The sequence below is a fragment of the Numenius arquata genome, unplaced genomic scaffold (genome assembly GCF_964106895.1).
Source record: "Numenius arquata unplaced genomic scaffold, bNumArq3.hap1.1 HAP1_SCAFFOLD_1440, whole genome shotgun sequence".
NCBI classification, from domain to species: Eukaryota; Metazoa; Chordata; class Aves; order Charadriiformes; family Scolopacidae; genus Numenius; species Numenius arquata.
The window spans coordinates 3015-18833 of record NW_027415559.1 but is presented as its reverse complement, the minus strand read 5'-3'; the positions used below and the strand labels follow the sequence as shown (position 1 = coordinate 18833).

Below are 15819 nucleotides of genomic sequence, written 5' to 3'. Positions count from 1 at the left end.
GGAGGGGGCGGGGCTTGAGGGGGCAGGGCTTCTTGGAGGGGCTGGGGAGGCTGGGGAGGGATTGAATGGGGCTGGAGGGGGCGTGGCTTAAAGGGGGTGTGGTGTTTGGGGCGGGACTACATGCTGCAGGGGGGGCGGGGCTTGGGGAAGGGGTGGGGCTTCTTGGAGGGGTGGGGTGGGGCTGGGGGGAGGGATTGAATGGGGAGGCAGGGGGCGTGGCTTTGCGAGGGTGGTGGGTTTGAGGGGGTGGAGGCTGGGTGGGCGGAGCTTAAGAGGGCGGAGCTCGGGGGGGCGGGGCCAGGGCACACCCCCCCCTCAACCTTCTGCACCACCCCCAAGATCAATGTGATCCAGGACAAGAAGAAGACGGAGATTCTCCAGTTTGTGAGTTTGGGGGGGGTCCCTGGGAGGGGCTGAGGGGTCTTGGGGGTCCCTGAGGGGTCTTGAAGGGTTGGGGGGGGGGGGGGGGCGGGGGTTCCTGGGGGGGGGTGGGGGAGTCTTGAGGGGGTTTCTGGGGGGGTTGGGGGTGTCCCGGGGGGGGGTGGTGGTGGGGGGTCTTGAGGGGACCCTGGGGGGGGACGGGGGTTCAGGGATTTTGGGGGGTTCCTGAGGGGGGTGAGGGGTCTTGGGGGTCCCTGAGGAGGTTTTGAGGGGTCTGGGGGGGGGGGAGTTAGGAGGGTTTTGGGGGGGTCCAGGGGGCCCAAAGGGGGGGGCTGGGGGTCCCTGGGGGGGGTGTGTGTGTATCTTGGGGATCTGGGTGCCACCAGGGCGACTTTGGGGGGGCATTAAGAACTTTGGGGGGAGGGGGGGGGTTCCTTGGGTGTTTTGGGGGTCTGGCAAGGGGGCAGGGGGAGGGGTCTGGGGCTCCCCTGAGGGGGGGGCAGGGGGGGGCAGATTGACACCCCCCCCCGCCAGGTGCTGGCCCTGCTGGAAGCCCAAGCCGCCTTCTTCAGCCGGGGGCCACCGTGGGGCCACCAGCACCCAGCAGTATCGGGGGCAACTGGGGGCGCAGGTGGGGACCCAGGCATCCGGGGGGGGGGAACCCCACCCCCCAAGGGACCCCTCCCACCCCCACTCCACCCCCCCCCCATGGAGACCCAAGCATCCAGGGACCACCCCCACACCGAGGCACCCCAGGGACCCCCATCCTCCCCCGAGGGTCCCCCCCCCAACCACCACCCAGGGGACCCGGGAAGGACCCCCCCCCCCCCCCAGGGAGACACCCTCCCCCCCCCCCCTAGGGGACCCCCCAACCCCCAAGGGACCCTCCCCAGGGGACCCAGGCATCTGGGAGGGACCCCAACCCCCACCCAGGGCCCCCCACCCACCCCAGGGGACCCCAACCCCCACCCAAGGGACCCCCCCCCCCCCCACTCCACTACCCCCCAGGGGGACCAGGATGTCCCTGTCCCGTCCCCCCCCCCCCCAAAACCTCCCAAAAGTACCCAGGCATCCAGGTGGGACTCCCCCCCGGGACCCCCCCCCTTTTCCCAGGGGACCCAGGCGTCCTCCCCCCCACTCCCCACAGACCCATGGCGGGGGGGGGGGGTGTGTGTCAGAGTATCCCTGGGGGGACTGAGGTATATGGGGGGGGGACGACGACCCCCAGGCATTTGGGGGGGGATCCCAGGCGTTCGGGGGGAACCCAGACGTTTTAGGGGGGGGTCCATTTGGCATGTTTGGGGGGGTCACAGGCGTTCAGGGGAGACCCAGGTATTTGGGGGGGGGACCCAGGCATTTTGGGGGGACCCAGACATTTGCAGGGGGGTCCCAGGTGTTCGGGGGGGGGGGGTGTCCCAGGCGTTCGGGGGGGGACCCAGGAATCCGGGGGGGTTCCCGCAGCTGGACCAGTTGGTGCTGGAGGGGGCCCGGCGGCAGCGGGAGATGGAGCAGCGCCACGCCCTGCTGATGCAGCAGGTGGGCGGGGCCAGGGCAGAAAGGGGCGTGGTCAAAACCCCAGGGGGTGGGGTCAAAGCCCGGGAGGGGCAGGACCTGAGCCCAAAGGCGGGGGGGCGGGGGAGCACCAAAGGGGCTTTGGTAGGGGTGGGTGGGCGTGGCTTGAGCCAGGGGGCGTGGTCAGGACACGAGGGGGCGTGGCTAAAGTCAAGGGGCGTGGCTAAACTCAAGGGGCGTGGTCAAAGCCCGGGGGGGCGGGGCCTGCGCCCAAAGGGGGGAGGGGGGGCGATGCATCAAAGGGGCTTTGGATGGGGCTGGGGGGCGTGGCTTGAGCAAGGGGGCGTGGTTACCCCAAATGGGCGTGGTCAAAGCTCGCGGGGCGTGGCCAGAGCCCAAACACAGGAGGGGCAAAAAGCTCAGGGGGCGTGGCCTTGCGGCATTGGGGGTGTGGTCTGGGCTCGGGGGGGCGGAGCCAGATCCAAGGGGGCGGGGCAGGTGGGAGGGGCTGAGACCAATCAGCAGCAGGGAGGGGGCAGGGCCAATATTTGATTGACATGCTGGGGGCGGGGCTTTAGCAGAGAGGCAGCCCCCCCCCAGACTGGAGGAGGGGCTTGGCCAGGCCTGAGGGGGTGTGGCCAGGGCGGGATGGGGGCGGGGTCAGGGCGGAGGGGGCGTGGCCCAGGCTGACGGGCAGCTCCTCCAGGACCTATCACAGGAGACGGTGGGCGGGGCCTCGCGGGAGGCGGGGCCGGGGGCCCCCCCCATGGAGGGGTATCTCTACAAGAGAGCCAGCAACGCCTTCCGCACCTGGAGCCGGTACCCCCCGCCCCCCCCGGACCCCAAAATACCCCCCCCCGGACCCCAAAATAACCCCTCGGGACCCCCCAACCCCCCCCCCGGACCCCAAAATACCCCCTCGGACCCCCAACCCCCCGAACCCCAAAATACCCCCCCGGACCCCAAATAACCCCTCGGACCCCCCAACCCCCCCGAACCCCAAAATACCCCCCCGGGACCCCAAAATACCCCCTCGGACCCCCCAACCCCCCCCCAGACCCCAAAAATACTCCCCAAATGCCCCCAAACACCCTACCCCCCAGACCCCCCCAGACCCCAAAATACCCCCCCTGAACCCCAAAAATACTCCCCCAGTGCCCCCAAACACCCCCACACCCAACCCCCCACCCCCAACTCCAAAAATATCCCCCCGGACCCTCCCAGCCCCCCACCCCTACACCCCAAACCCCGCCCCCCCGGACCCCAACCCCCCCCCCCAGCTCCCGGACCCCAAAACCCCCCTCCCACACCCCCAACCCCCCCCCTCCATTTCCCCCAGAAATTTTTGGGGTCCCCTCCTGACTCCCCCCGTTTCCCAGGGGGGTTTTGGGGTCCCCCCCCCTTTCCCCCGAGGGTTTTGGGGTCCCCTCCTGACCCCCCCATTTCCCAGGGGGGGTTTGGGGTCCCCCCCCCCCTTCCCCCGGAGCGTTTTGGGGTCCCCCCTGACCCCCCCATTTCCCCCCCCCCCCCCAGGCGCTGGTTTTCCATCCAGAGCAACCAACTGGTTTATCTCAAACGGGCGCGGGTGAGGGGGGGGGGGGGGGCGGGTTTGGGGGGGCCCCGGGGGGGGGGGGGAAAGGGGGTGGGGAGAGCCTGAAAGGAGAGAGAGGATTTGGAGGGGCTCGGGGGGGGGGCTTGGAGGGTCTGGGGGGGGTGAGCAGGTTTGGGGGGGCTCCGGGGGGGGGGGGGGGGGAAAGGATTGAGGGGGCTCTGAAGGGGGAAAGGGGTTTGGGGGGGCCCCAAAGGGGGGGAGCAGATTGGGGGGGCCCTGACAAAAGGGGGGGGGGGGGTTGGGGGGTCTGGGGGGGGGTGTGAGTGGATTTTGGGGGGGCGCCGGGGGGGGGGGGGTGAGTGCGTTTGGGAAGGCTCGGGGTGGGGGGAAGGGTTTGGGGGGGCCCGAGGTGGGGGGGGCGAGGGATTGGGGGGGGCCCCGGGGGTGGGCGTGGCTGGTTTTGGGGGGCCCTTTTTTGGGGGGGGGCTGAATTGGAAGGAGCTGGTTTTTGCGGGGTCACTCTGTGGGGGGGCAGATTTGGGGGAACCACTATGGGGGGGTTGGTTTTGGGGGAGCCCTTTGGGGGGGGCTGAATTGGGGGGGTCGGGTTTTCGGGGGGGCACTTGGGGGTGGGGCATTTTCTGGAGATCAGATGGGGGGTAGATTTTAGGGGGCAGTTTTGGGGGGGGTCCTTCGGGGGGGGTGCAGATTGGGAGGGGGGGGGTGTGTGTCCAAGTTTGGGAGGGCATTTGGGGGGGGGGGGGCACATTTGGGGTTCGAATTTGGGGGGAGGCAGATTTGAGGGGGGGGGGGTGGGGGTTTGGGGATGAGGGGGCTGAGATTTGGGGGTGCCCCCCTGTTCCCCCTCCCCCCCCAGGACCCCCCCACGGTGGGTGGTGGAGGATCTTCGTCTCTGCAGCGTCAGACCCTGCCCCGACCTCGAGCGACGCTTTCTGCTTCGAGGTCCTGTCCCCCTCCAAGTGAGCGCCCCAAAACTGGGGGGGGGGGACACCCCAAAACCCGGGGGGGACACCCTAAAATCCGGGGGGGGGAGGGGGGCTCCAAAATCTCCCCCAAAATCCTTCAATAACCCTGGGGAACCCCCAAGTGACCACAAAACCCTCGGGGGGGGGGGAAGGAAAATCCGGGGGGAGACCCCAAAATCTGGGTGGGACCCCCAAAATCCGGGGGGGGGACCCTAAAAAACGGGGGGGAGCCCCAAAAACTCCCTCCCAACCACCAATGTGGGGGGCTCCAAAATCTCCCCCCAAATCCTTCAATAACCCCAGAGAACCCCCCCCCCCCCCCCAGCAACTCCAACCCGCCCCCCACGGGACCCCCAAAACGGGGGGGGAACCCCAAAACCCCCCTGCCCCCCCCCCCTCAAACCCCGTGTCCCCTTGATCCCCCCAGATATCCCCCCCCCCTCGACCCCCCCAGGGGCCCCCCCAACCCCCACGTCCCCCCTCCGTGTTCCCCTGTCCCCGCGTCCTCCCATCCCCACCCCCCCCATCCCCTGACCCCCATCTCCACCAAGCCCCCTGACCCCCCCCGACCCCCCCCGTATCCCCGTGCCCCCCCTGACCCCCCCGTACCCCCAGGTCCTGTGTGCTTCAGGCCGACTCCGCGGGGCAGCAACGGGCCTGGCTCAGCGCCGTCCAGAGCAGCATCGCCTCCGCCTTCACCCGGGGGCCCCCCCGGGACCCCCCCGGCATGGTGCATACCCCAAAACCCCCCCCTGACCCCCCCGGCATGGTGCATACCCGAAAACCCCCCCCTGACCCCCCCGGCATGGTGCGTACCCCAAAACCCCCCTGCGGCTCCCCCCCGACCCCCCCGGCATGGTGCGTACCCCAAACCCCCCCCCCGACCCCCCCGACCCCTCCTGGGATGGTGCGTACCCCAACACCCCCCCACGGCCCCCCAACACCCCTCAGGGGGGGAATCGGGGACCCCCAAAATTCCCACGGGGGGGGCACCCCCAAAATTCTCTTGGGGGGGGGGGTCGGGGACCTCCAAAAATTTCCTGGGGGAGGAATCGGGGACCCCAAAAACTCTCGGGGGGGGGGGGAGATCGGGGACCCCCAAAAAACTTCTATGGGTGAGAAATGGGGGGACTCCTGGGGGGGGGGGGGGGGGGGAGGGAGGATCCCCAAATCTGACCCCCTCCCTCCCCATTCTCCCCCCCCCCAGCCCCCCCAAGGATCGTTATCGGGGTGTCGGAGTTTTCGGGGGGGTGAAGGAGGGGGGGCCCCCCCCCCCCAAGAACTGGGGGTTCAGGAGACGGTGCTGGGGCTGGAGGGGAACGGGAGCTGCTGCGACTGCGGGGAGGGGGCCCCCGCCTGGGCCAGCGTCAACCTGGGCATCACCCTCTGCATCCAGTGCTCCGGCATCCACCGGTGAGGGCACCCCCAAAAAATACAGGGCACCCCCCCAAAACCCCCCCCCCAACCCCAAATCCCCCCCCCCAAGGGCACCCCAAAACTTCCCCCCCCCTCCCCGAGATCTCCCCGAGGTCTCCCAGATGCAGCGTCATCCTCTTCATCCAGGGATCCCGAAATCCCCGGGGGCACCCCAAAATTAGATGAGGGCACCCTAAAATCCTTAGCGGACCCCAAAATCTTCAGGGGATCCCAAAACAACCCCCTGGCCCCCCCCCCCGCGCCCCCAAAAACTCCCCCCACCAAAGGCCTCTCAAGGTCTCCGAGGGATTCAGCATCTAAAAGGGCACCCCAAAATCCATGGGGGCACCCCAAAACCCAGGGGACCCCAAAATACCCCCCCCGGCCTCTCCCGGACCCCCCCCGGGCACCCCGAGATCCCCCAAGGAACCTAAAGGTCCCTCAAGGCTCCCCCAGGGACCCCCCAGAGCCCCCCAAGACCCCCCCAGAACCCCCTAAGACCCTCCCTGAGACCCTCAGAGCCCCCCCCCCCCCCCCCCCAGGAAACTGCAGAACCCCCCAGGACCCTCAGGCAGCCCCAGTGCCCCCCAAGACCCCCCCAGGGACCTTCACAGCCCCCCCAGGACCCCCCCAGTCCCCCCCAAAGGACCATCAGGGCCCCCCAGAACCCACAGAGACACCCCCCCACCCCCCCCCCAGGGACGCCCCCAGGACCCTCAGAGACCCCCCGATGTCTCCCAACACCCCTCCCAGAGACCTTCAGAGCCCTCCCCCCCCCCAAGACCCTCAGGACCCCCCCTGACCCCCCCAAAATCCCCCCCCCGCCCCCCCAGGAGCCTGGGGGTCCACTTCTCCAAGGTGCGCTCGCTGACGCTGGACTCCTGGGAGCCTGAACTGGTGAAGGTAACTGGGAGAACTGGGAGGGGTTGGGAGGGGGGGGTGCCCTCCCCCCCCAAATGACACTCTGGGGGTGTCCCCCGTCCCCCCCCCCAAATCCCCCCCTCCCCCAGTTGATGTGCGAGCTGGGGAACAGCACCCTGAACCGCATCTACGAAGCCCGGGTGGAGGAGATGGGGGTGAAGAGACCCCCCCCCGGCTGCCCCAGGTGAGACACCCCCCCCCCCCCCCCCCCCAATTATTGCACCCCCAAAAGCGCCCCCCCCCCCCGGACCCCCCCACAAATCCCCCCCCAAACCAGTGTGCAGCAGGAGGACGCCTCTCACCCCCACCAGGACCCCCCCTAACACCCCCAGACCCCCCCCTCCCCCGGCCCCCCCCCAGGACCTCCCCAGACCCCCCGGCCCCCCCCCCAATTCCCCCCCCCCCCAATCCAGGGCACAGCGGGAGGGAGGACACCCACCCCCCCCTAGAGCCCCCCCCGGACCCCCCCCAAATTCCCCCCCCCCAATCCAGGGCGCAGCGGGAGGACTGGATCCGGGCCAAGTATGTGGAGAAGAAATTTGTCACCAGGCTCCCGGGGGGGGGTGGGGGCAGGCCACGCCCCCCCCGCCCGGGCCACGCCCCCCCGCGGCCACCACGCCCCCGGTAGGGAGGGGTGGGGCCTCAGGGAGGGGCGGGGCTTGGGGAGGAGTGAGCCCTCAGGGAGGGGCCTTGAGGAGGGGAGGGGCTTGTGGGAAGGGTGGGGGCTCAGGAAGGGGCGGGGCTTATGGTGGAGGGGCGGGGCTTGGGGTGGAGAGGCGGGGGTTATGGTGGAGGGGTGGGGCCTCATGGAGGGGCAGGGCCTCTGGAAGGGGCGGGGCTTGTGGTGGAGGGGCGGGGCTTGGGGTGGATGGGTGGAGCTTGTGGAAGGCGGGGTTATGATTGGGCGGTGCCTTCCCACCAAGGGGGCGTGGCTTACAGTGGAGGGGCAGGGCCCTCATGCTGAGGGGCGTGGCTTCCACGGGGTTTGCTATAAAGGGGCGTGGCTTATCACAGGGTGGGGCTTGTGGGGGGCGGGGCTTAGCAGTGGGTTGAGCCTTTCAGGGTGGCTGGCCAATGGCAGGCGGGGCTTATGGCAATGGGTGGGGCTTAGGATTGGGGCGGGGCTGACATAAAGAGGGCGGGGCTTATGTGGAAAGGGTGTGGTCTGTGACAGGGGGCGTGGTCTCTGTTGCTTCAGGGGGCGTTGCCATCACGTGGGGGGGCGTGGCTTAACCAAGGAGGGGGCGGGCCTTATACCTTGTGGGTGTGGCTTATGCCCTGTGGGTGGGGTCTGTCCTGGTGGGCATGGCCTCCCAGCCCTGTGGGCGGGGCTTAAGGCCTACCAGTGCCTTGGGGGGGGGGAGGCTTTTAAAGGGGGGGAGGGAGCCAAATGCTGGGGGGGCGTGGCTTGGGTGAGGTGGGAGTGGCCTGAAGCCCCTCCTCCAGATCATCTGGACTCCGAGGGCCCCCCCAACCTGCACCCGGGGGCTCTGCTCTACTGGGCCGCCCAGCACCGCCGCTTGCCCACCATGGCCGACGCGCTGGCCCACGGGGCTGACCCCGGCTGGGTCAACACCGCCGAGGACAACCGGACCCCCCTGCTGCAAGCTGTGGCCGCGGTAAATTTTGGGGGGGGGGGGCACCCACGGGTGCTGGGGGGGACGACGACACCCCACACCCCCCCCCCCAATTGTGTGTGTGCGTCTCCCCCCTCCTCCCCATCCAAGAATTCTCTCCTGGCCTGCGAGTTCCTGCTGCAGAACGGAGCCAGCGTCAACCAGAGCGACAGTCGCGGGAGGGGGCCGCTGCACCACGCCACCATACTGGGTTACACTGGGTGCGTCCCAGTAGCCGTACTGGGAAGTGGGGGGGGGGGGGAAGGAACAGCACCACACCCCTCCAGAACCCCCTTATTTCATCAATGGTGGAGGCGTCCCACCCTAGAGCGGCCACTGGGGGAAGCTAAGTAGGGTCTGCCCTGGGCAGTGCCTGGATGGGTGACTTGACCGGTTCGTTTTTGGGGGGGGGGGGAATATGCCCCCCTTTTTTTTTTTTGAGGGGGGCTCTACTCCCTTGGGAGGGTCCCTGTTCCCTTTTGGGAGGTCTCTATTCCCTTTAGGGGGGTATCTATTGCTTTTGGAGGGGGTTCCTATTCCCTTTTGGGGGTGCTCCTGTTCCCTTTTGGGGGTCCCTATTTCCTTGGGGGCGGGGGTCCTTATTCCCTTTTGAGGGGTCCTTTTTCCCTTGTGGGGTGTCCCTATTCCTTTGGGGGGGTCCCTATTGCCTTTGGGGGGGCTTCCTATTCCCTTTTGGGGGGTCCTTATTCCCCCTTGTTCCCTTGTGAGGGGTTCCTATTCCCTTTTGGGGGTATCTATCGCCTTTTGGGGAGCCCCTGTTCCCTTTGGGGGGAGGTCCCTATTCCTTGGGGGGGGCTCCCTATTCCCTTTTAGGGGTGCAATTCCCTCCCCCCCCCCCCAATATCCCAAGGGTCTCCCAAACTGGGGACACACACACACACCCACCCCCAGCACAGTGACTCCCACCGGGAAGCTAAGCAGGTTCCACCCCGGTCAGTACCTGGATGGGAGACCACAACCCTCCGTCTGTGTTTCCCCTGAACCCCCAAATCCCTGTGTCCCCTCCATGTGTGTCCCCCCCCGACAACGTCACCCTCAATGTCGTGTGCCCTCCCCCCCCCCAAATTCCAGCCTGGCCTGCCTCTTCCTGAAGCGGGGGGCCGACGTCAACGCGGTGGATGCCGAGGGCAAGGACCCCCTCACCATCGCCATTGACTCAACCAACGCCGACATCGTCACCCTGTGAGACCCCCCCGCCCCCCCGGGGGGGCACCCATGGGTGTGGGGGGGCACCTTTGGGTGGGGGCACCCCCCTTTTCTTACCCTTCCCCCCCCCCTTTTTCTCCTCCCCAGGCTGAGGTTGGCCAAGATGCGGGAGCTGGAGGTGGCCCAGGGGCAGACCGGTGGGTTTTGGGGGGGCTCTAGGGGTTGGGGGGGGTGTTTAGGACTTGGGGGGGGCACTGGGGTTTTGGGATACCCCTGGATTTGGGGGGGCCCGAGGAGGATCATGGGGGTGTGTTTCTGGGGGGTCCTTGGGTTCTGAGAAGGACCTGGGGGGAGGAATCCCCGAGTTTGGGGTGTCTTTGGGGTTGGGGGGGGAGTGTGTTTGGGGGGGGTTTGTTGGATCTGGGGGGGCTCTAGGGGTTGGGGGGGGTCCCTGGATTTGGGGGGGCCCGAGGAGGATCGGGGGGGAGCTGAGGGGGGTCCAGGGGTGGTTCTTGGGTCCTGAGAAAGATCTCGGGGGTGAGGGTCCCACATTGGGGTGTCCTTGGGGATGGGGAGAGGGAGCGGGTTTGGGGAGGTCCTTGGATTTGGGGGGGTGTCCTTGGATTTGGGGGGGTCCCACTATGAGTTTGGGGGGGGCTGAATTTGGGCTGACCTCGAGGGGGTCCTTGGAGGGGGGGGGGTATGTGGGTGGGTGGGAGCTCCCTGTTTTTGGGGTTCTCCAAGTGTGTGTGGTGGGTGTCGCTCTATTTGGAGCAGCCCAATTTTGGGGGTGGCCCCATGGAGGTTTTGGGGAGGTGTCCCCAAGTTTTGGGGTGTCCCCCTTCCCCCTTTCCTCCTCCCCACCCCAGGAGACGACACCTACCTCGACATCTTCCGTGACATCTCCCTCATGGCCTCCGACCACCCCGAGAAACTCGCACGTCCCCCCCACAAACACACCACCCTCTAGCTCCGCCCCCCCACCAGACCACGCCCCCCCCGGACCAAGCCACGCCCCTCAGGACCAAGCCACATCTCCCCCTTATGGGCAGTTTCCAATAGAATAAAGCTTTGTCTAGAACTGAGCCCCCCCAAATGGTTGGGTCATCTAGAACCCACCACCACCCCCCCCCCCCAAATTGGCTCCCTCCAATGGGCCCCACTTGGGGTACCTGGAACCGACCTCCCCCCAATTATTGGGTCATCTAGAACCGACACCCCACCCCAGATCACCTCCTCACAATGGGTCCCCTCTTGGGTTACCTAGAACTGTCCCCTCCATGGGTCTCATTTGGGTTACCTAGAACTTGACCCAAGTGGTTGAGTCATCTAGAACCCACTTCTCAACCCCACAGTGAGCCCCATTTGGGGTACCTAAAACAGAGGGACCCCGCCCCACAATGGTTGGGTCATCTAGAACCGACACACACACCCCCCCACACCCGAATCAGACCCCAAATGGGCCCTGGTTGGGTCATCTAGAACCAAGCACCCCCAGAAGAGTCCCTGTTGCGCTATCTAGAACTGTGTACCCCCCCAATGAGCCCTGGTTCAGGTTCCTAGAACTGCCCCCTCCACCCCCAAAATGGACCCTCGGGGTACCTAGAAATGCCCCCCTCCAAATGGGTCCTAGTTGGGGTACCTAGAACTGACCCCCCCATGGGGCTCTTGTTGGGTCATCTAGAACGAACCCCTGCCAAAAGAGTCTCTATTTCTCTATTGGGCTACCTACAACTGACACCCTCCCCCAAAATGGGCCCCAGTTGGGTTATCTAGAACCAACCCCTCCCCCAAAAGAGTCTCTATCGGGCTACCTAGAACTGCCCCCCCCTCAAATGGACCCTTGTTGGGGTGCCTAGAACCAAGCCCCCCCCAAAGACTCTCTGTTGGGCTGCCTAGAACTGACCCCTCCATCTTTCATGTGAACCATCTCCTGATTGGGTCACCCAGATCACCTTGTGCATTAATGGGGTATCCCCACCCCTGGAGGGGGATAGGGGGGGATGGTGGCACCCTCCTTCCGCCCCCCCATCCCCCCACCCCGCCCCTCCCCGGGTGCCGAAAGAAGGAGGGGACCCTGGCCCCAGCTTTGTGGGGAGCAGAAGGTTTAAGACGGGTCGGTTCTAGAGCGGATCGGAGGGGACAGGGCGGGGCTCAGGGCTGTCGGGGGGCGGGGGGGGACCCCTTTCTTTGTTGCCACCCCCCTGGGCACAGCAGGAGAAGCCGGGGAGGGTGAGGATGAGGAGGCTCCCAGCCAGGAGGAAGGCACCGGCGACAAGGAAGGAGATGGTGAAGTTCCCGGTCATGTCCCGCAGCCAACCTGGAATATGGCAGCGTTGGGGCACCTAGAACCCCCCAACCCACCCCCCCTCCTCCCCCTCCTGAACCAGCCCAGAGACCACTGGGGGGGGGGGGGCAAAGGAACCTGGAACCCCCAACCTTCCCTCAAGAACCTGCCCCAAGACCCACTCCAAAGGGTTGGGGGAGAAGGGACATGTGGAACGGGACACCTGGAACCTCAACTAGAACCTGCCCAGAGACCACCAGTGACCCCCAAACAGGCCCTGGGTGCCCCCTGTGGTGGGTTCTAGGTCACCCAACCCCACCACGAGTCATTGATCACCCATTGGGCCATGAGCATGGGAAACGTGACCCCCAACCAGGCCCTGGGTGCCACCCCCATGATGGGTTCTAGGTCACCCAACCCCACCAAGACCCGTTCCCCACCCAAAGAGCCCCGGGGGATGGGAAAACCCCCCTCAACTGGGCTCTGGGTGCTCCCCATGGTGGGTTCTAGGTCATCCAACCCTCCCAGCCCCCTCCGTACCAGCAAAGGGCGCCCCCAGCAGCGACCCGAAGCTCTCGAACATCTGCATGAGGCCGATGGCGTGGACCAGCAGTGGCCCGGCCCCCACCACCTCGGCCACCCCCGAGAACTGGAGGGGGACGAGGGCTCCGGCGCAGAACCCGTAGGCCAAGGCCAAGGCCAGGAGCCCCCCGAAGGAGGTCCCAAAGGGCAGGAGAAGCAACGTCAACCCCGTCAACACCACCCAAGTGAAGAGGTGACGCAGTAATGGGGTGGCCGGCCGGCCGGCTAGCCAACCGGCAGCTAGCCGGCCCGCCCCGTCCACCGCCGCCATGGCCGCCATCACTAGCCCGGCTCGGTGCTCGTCGCACCCCACCTCGTGGGCCCGGGCCTCCCCGTGGACGAAGGGCACGTAGTAGCCGGCGTCCACCAAGACGAAGGCCAAGGCGTAGCGGAGGAAAGGGCCGTGGCGCAGTAGCCGGACTAGCCCAGGCCCATCCTTTGGTGGCCCAGGGGGCTCGCTGGAGATGGGGAGGGGGCGGAGAAGGGCGCCGGCGGCCACCAAGTTGAAGGAGATGGCGGCCAGGAGGAGGAGGGCTCCCCGCCAACCGTAGGTGTCCAGGAGGAGAGGGACCAGTGGCCCCAGGGCCAGTCCCGAGACGCTGGCACCCGACACCACTAGCCCGGTGGCCAGCGCTCGCCGGGCCGGGAAGTAGCGGCCCACGGTCCCCAGGGAGGGCGTGAAGACCAAGGCCCAGCCCAGGCCTGTGGGGAGAGATGGGGGGGGGACACCACGTGGGTATGGCCGGCCAATGGGAAGTGTTCTAGGTCGCCCAATGGGGTGGGGGGTTCTAGGTCAGCCAATGGGGTGGGGTGACCCCTCCATGATCTAGGTGACCCAACCCGTCTTGCCCCACCCTCATCCAATGACACCCCCACCCCCATTCTAGGTGACCCCCCATGTTCTAGGTGACCCAACCCCTCTTCCCCCCCATCCCTCACCCAATGACCCCCCCATGTTCTAAGTGACCCCCCATGTTCTAGGTGACCCAACTCCTCTTGCCCCTCCGATGACACCCCCACCCACGTTCTAGGTGACACAACCCCTCCGCCCTGTTCTAGGTGACCCTCCCTCACGTTCTAGATGACCCAACACCACCCCCCGCCCCCCCCCCAACCCCCGGCACCCCGTTTCCCAGCAGCCCCTGCTCCGTACCCGCCAGCAGCCCCACGCTGAGGTAGAGGTGGGTGATGTGGGTGGCGAAGGCCCCCAGGAAGAGCCCCAGGCCCGAGAGGAGCCCCCCGGCCATGGCCACGGGGCGGGCGCCGAAGCGGGTGCTGAGGGCGCTGCCCAGGGGCCCTGCAACAGCCCCCACTGGGGCTTACTGGGAGGACTGGGAGCCGGGGTGTGTGTGTGTGTGTGTGTCCCAGTGATCCCAGGGGGCCCTTACTGGGGGGATTTTGGGACCCCATAGTGAAAAGTAGGGACAATCCCAGTGGTCCCAGTGGTCCATACTGGTGGGATGGGGAACCCAAAGGTATGGAAAGGAGCAATCCCAGTGCTCCCCAGTAGCTCCCCACCCCTAGTACTGGTGGGAGCGCGACCCCAGAGGGACGGAGAGGGACAGTCCCAGTGCTCCCAGTGCCCCCATTCCCCCCCACTGCCCCACACTGGTGTGACTGGGACCCCAGAGAGATGGATGGGGACCCTCCCACTGCTCCCCAGTGCCTCCCAGTGCCCTCCCAGTGCCTCCCAGTGTCTCCCAGTGACCCCTCTGTGCCTCCCAGTGACCCCCAGTCCCCAACATTCCCCCCCATTGCCCCACACTGGTAGAATGGGGACCCCAGAGGGGTGGATAGGGACCCTCCCAGTGCCTCCCAGCCCACCCCAGTGCCCCCACAGTGCCTCCCAGTGCCCCCCATTCCCCCTCATTTCCCCCCGTTGTCCCATACTGGTGTGACTGGGACCCCAGAGGGGTGGCTAGGGACCCTCCCAGTGCCCCCCAGTCCCCCCCAGTGCCCCCTCTGTGCCTCCCAGTGCCCCCCAGTGCCCCCCATTGCCCCACTCTGGTAGAATGGGGACCCCAGAGGGATGGATAGGGACCCTCCCAGTGCCTCCCAGTGCCCCCCAGTCCGCTCACCCCCCAGTTGGAGGGCAGCCACGGGGGCGGAGCCCACCCATGCGGCCGCCCCCGCCCCCGCCCCGAAGGCCCCCCCCAGCGGCCGGAGGCAGAGCCCCAGCGCCCGCACCCCCCCGCACACCAGCGCCGACTGCAGGAAGGCCCCCCCCAGCACCCCCCAACCCCCCCACGGGGGGGTCAGGGGGGACCCCGGCCTCCGGGGGGGACCCAGGAGTACTAAGGGGGGGGTGTCACAGGGAGTCGGGGGGGGTCACAGGGGGTCAAGGGGAACCACGGAGTTTGGGGGGGGGGAACACTCAGGGGGTCAGGGGGGGTCACAGGGGGTCGGGGGGGGGAAACACTCAGAGTCGGGGGAGGGGTCACAGGAGTTTGAGGGGGGACACTCAGGAACTGGGGGGGGTCACAGGGGGTCGGGGGGGGACACTCAGGAACTGGGGGGGTCACAGGGGGTTGGGGGGGGTCTCAGGGGCTCGGGGGGGGACTCAGGAATTAGGGGGGTGTCAGGGGGTGGGGGTCATAGGGGGCCCAGGGGGGACCCAGGAGTACGGGGGGGGGGTGTGTGTGTCACAGGAGTGAGGGGGGGGTGTCACAGGGGGTGAGGGGGGGTCACACGGGGTCAGGGGGACCCAGATGTGAGGCAGGGTCACGAGAGTCTGGGGGGGGTCTCAGGGGGTGAGGGGGGGTCACAGGGGGTCAGGGGGGACCCAGGAGTTCGAGGGGGGGGGGCGGTGTCACAGGGCGTCCGGGGGGGCCCAGGCGTCCGGGGGGGGGGACCAAGAGCCTGCAAAAAAAGGGGACCCAGGCATGGGGGGGGGTGTCCCAGGTACCCGGGGGGGGTCCCAGGCACCCGGGGGGGGTCCCCACGTATCCGGGGGGGGGTCCCAGGCGTCCGGGGGTGTCCCAGGCATCTCGGGGGGTGTCTCAGATACCGGGGGGGGGGGCCCAGTTATCCGGGGGGGGGGTCCCAGGCGTTCGAGGAGGTCCCCATGCACCCGGGGGGGGGTCCCAGCCGTCCGGGGGGGGGGTCCCAGGCACCCGGGGGGGGTCCCCAGTTATCCGGGGGGGGGTCCCAGGTACGCGGGGGGTGTGTGTGTGTGTGTCCCCAGGTATCCGGGGGGTCCCAGGCACCCGGGGGGGGGTCCCAGGCGTCCGGACCCGGTCTCTACCTGGTTCGGCGTCGGGACAGCCTCGGGGGGGGGGAAGGGGGAAACCGGGGGGAGCGAAGTCCCCTCGTTGGGGGGGCGTCACCCGGACCCGGGGGGGGGGGGGGGGGCCTCCCGGACTCCTGGGTTAATGATCCACCCCCCACCCCGGGCAAAGG

At 67.9% G+C, this 15819-nt stretch overlaps 2 protein-coding genes across 2 annotated transcripts; one reads left to right on the top strand and one right to left on the bottom strand.

Moving 5' to 3' along the window:
* Positions 1-339: 339 nt before the first annotated feature.
* Positions 340-10635, top strand: LOC141478792 (arf-GAP with coiled-coil, ANK repeat and PH domain-containing protein 1-like; the record flags this gene model as incomplete). The annotated part of the gene is given in 19 exon segments (XM_074167770.1): positions 340-384; positions 916-957; positions 959-1012; positions 1843-1917; positions 2600-2712; positions 3427-3478; positions 4323-4337; positions 4339-4395; positions 4397-4425; positions 5047-5161; positions 5639-5844; positions 6681-6750; positions 6858-6952; positions 7261-7402; positions 8193-8387; positions 8496-8605; positions 9477-9587; positions 9699-9748; positions 10421-10635. Coding segments are annotated over 19 exon segments (1677 nt in total), but the record flags the coding sequence as incomplete, so codon positions are not given.
* A 1039-nt stretch (positions 10636-11674) lies between these two features.
* LOC141478791 (monocarboxylate transporter 13-like) lies at positions 11675-15406 on the bottom strand. The gene is made up of 5 exons (XM_074167769.1): positions 15363-15406; positions 14499-14692; positions 13574-13717; positions 12379-13122; positions 11675-11871 (listed from the first exon to the last, which is right to left on the bottom strand). Exons 1-5 carry the CDS (start codon positions 15404-15406, stop codon positions 11675-11677), a joined length of 1323 nt encoding a protein of 440 aa, XP_074023870.1.
* Between the last annotated feature and the right edge of the window lie 413 nt (positions 15407-15819).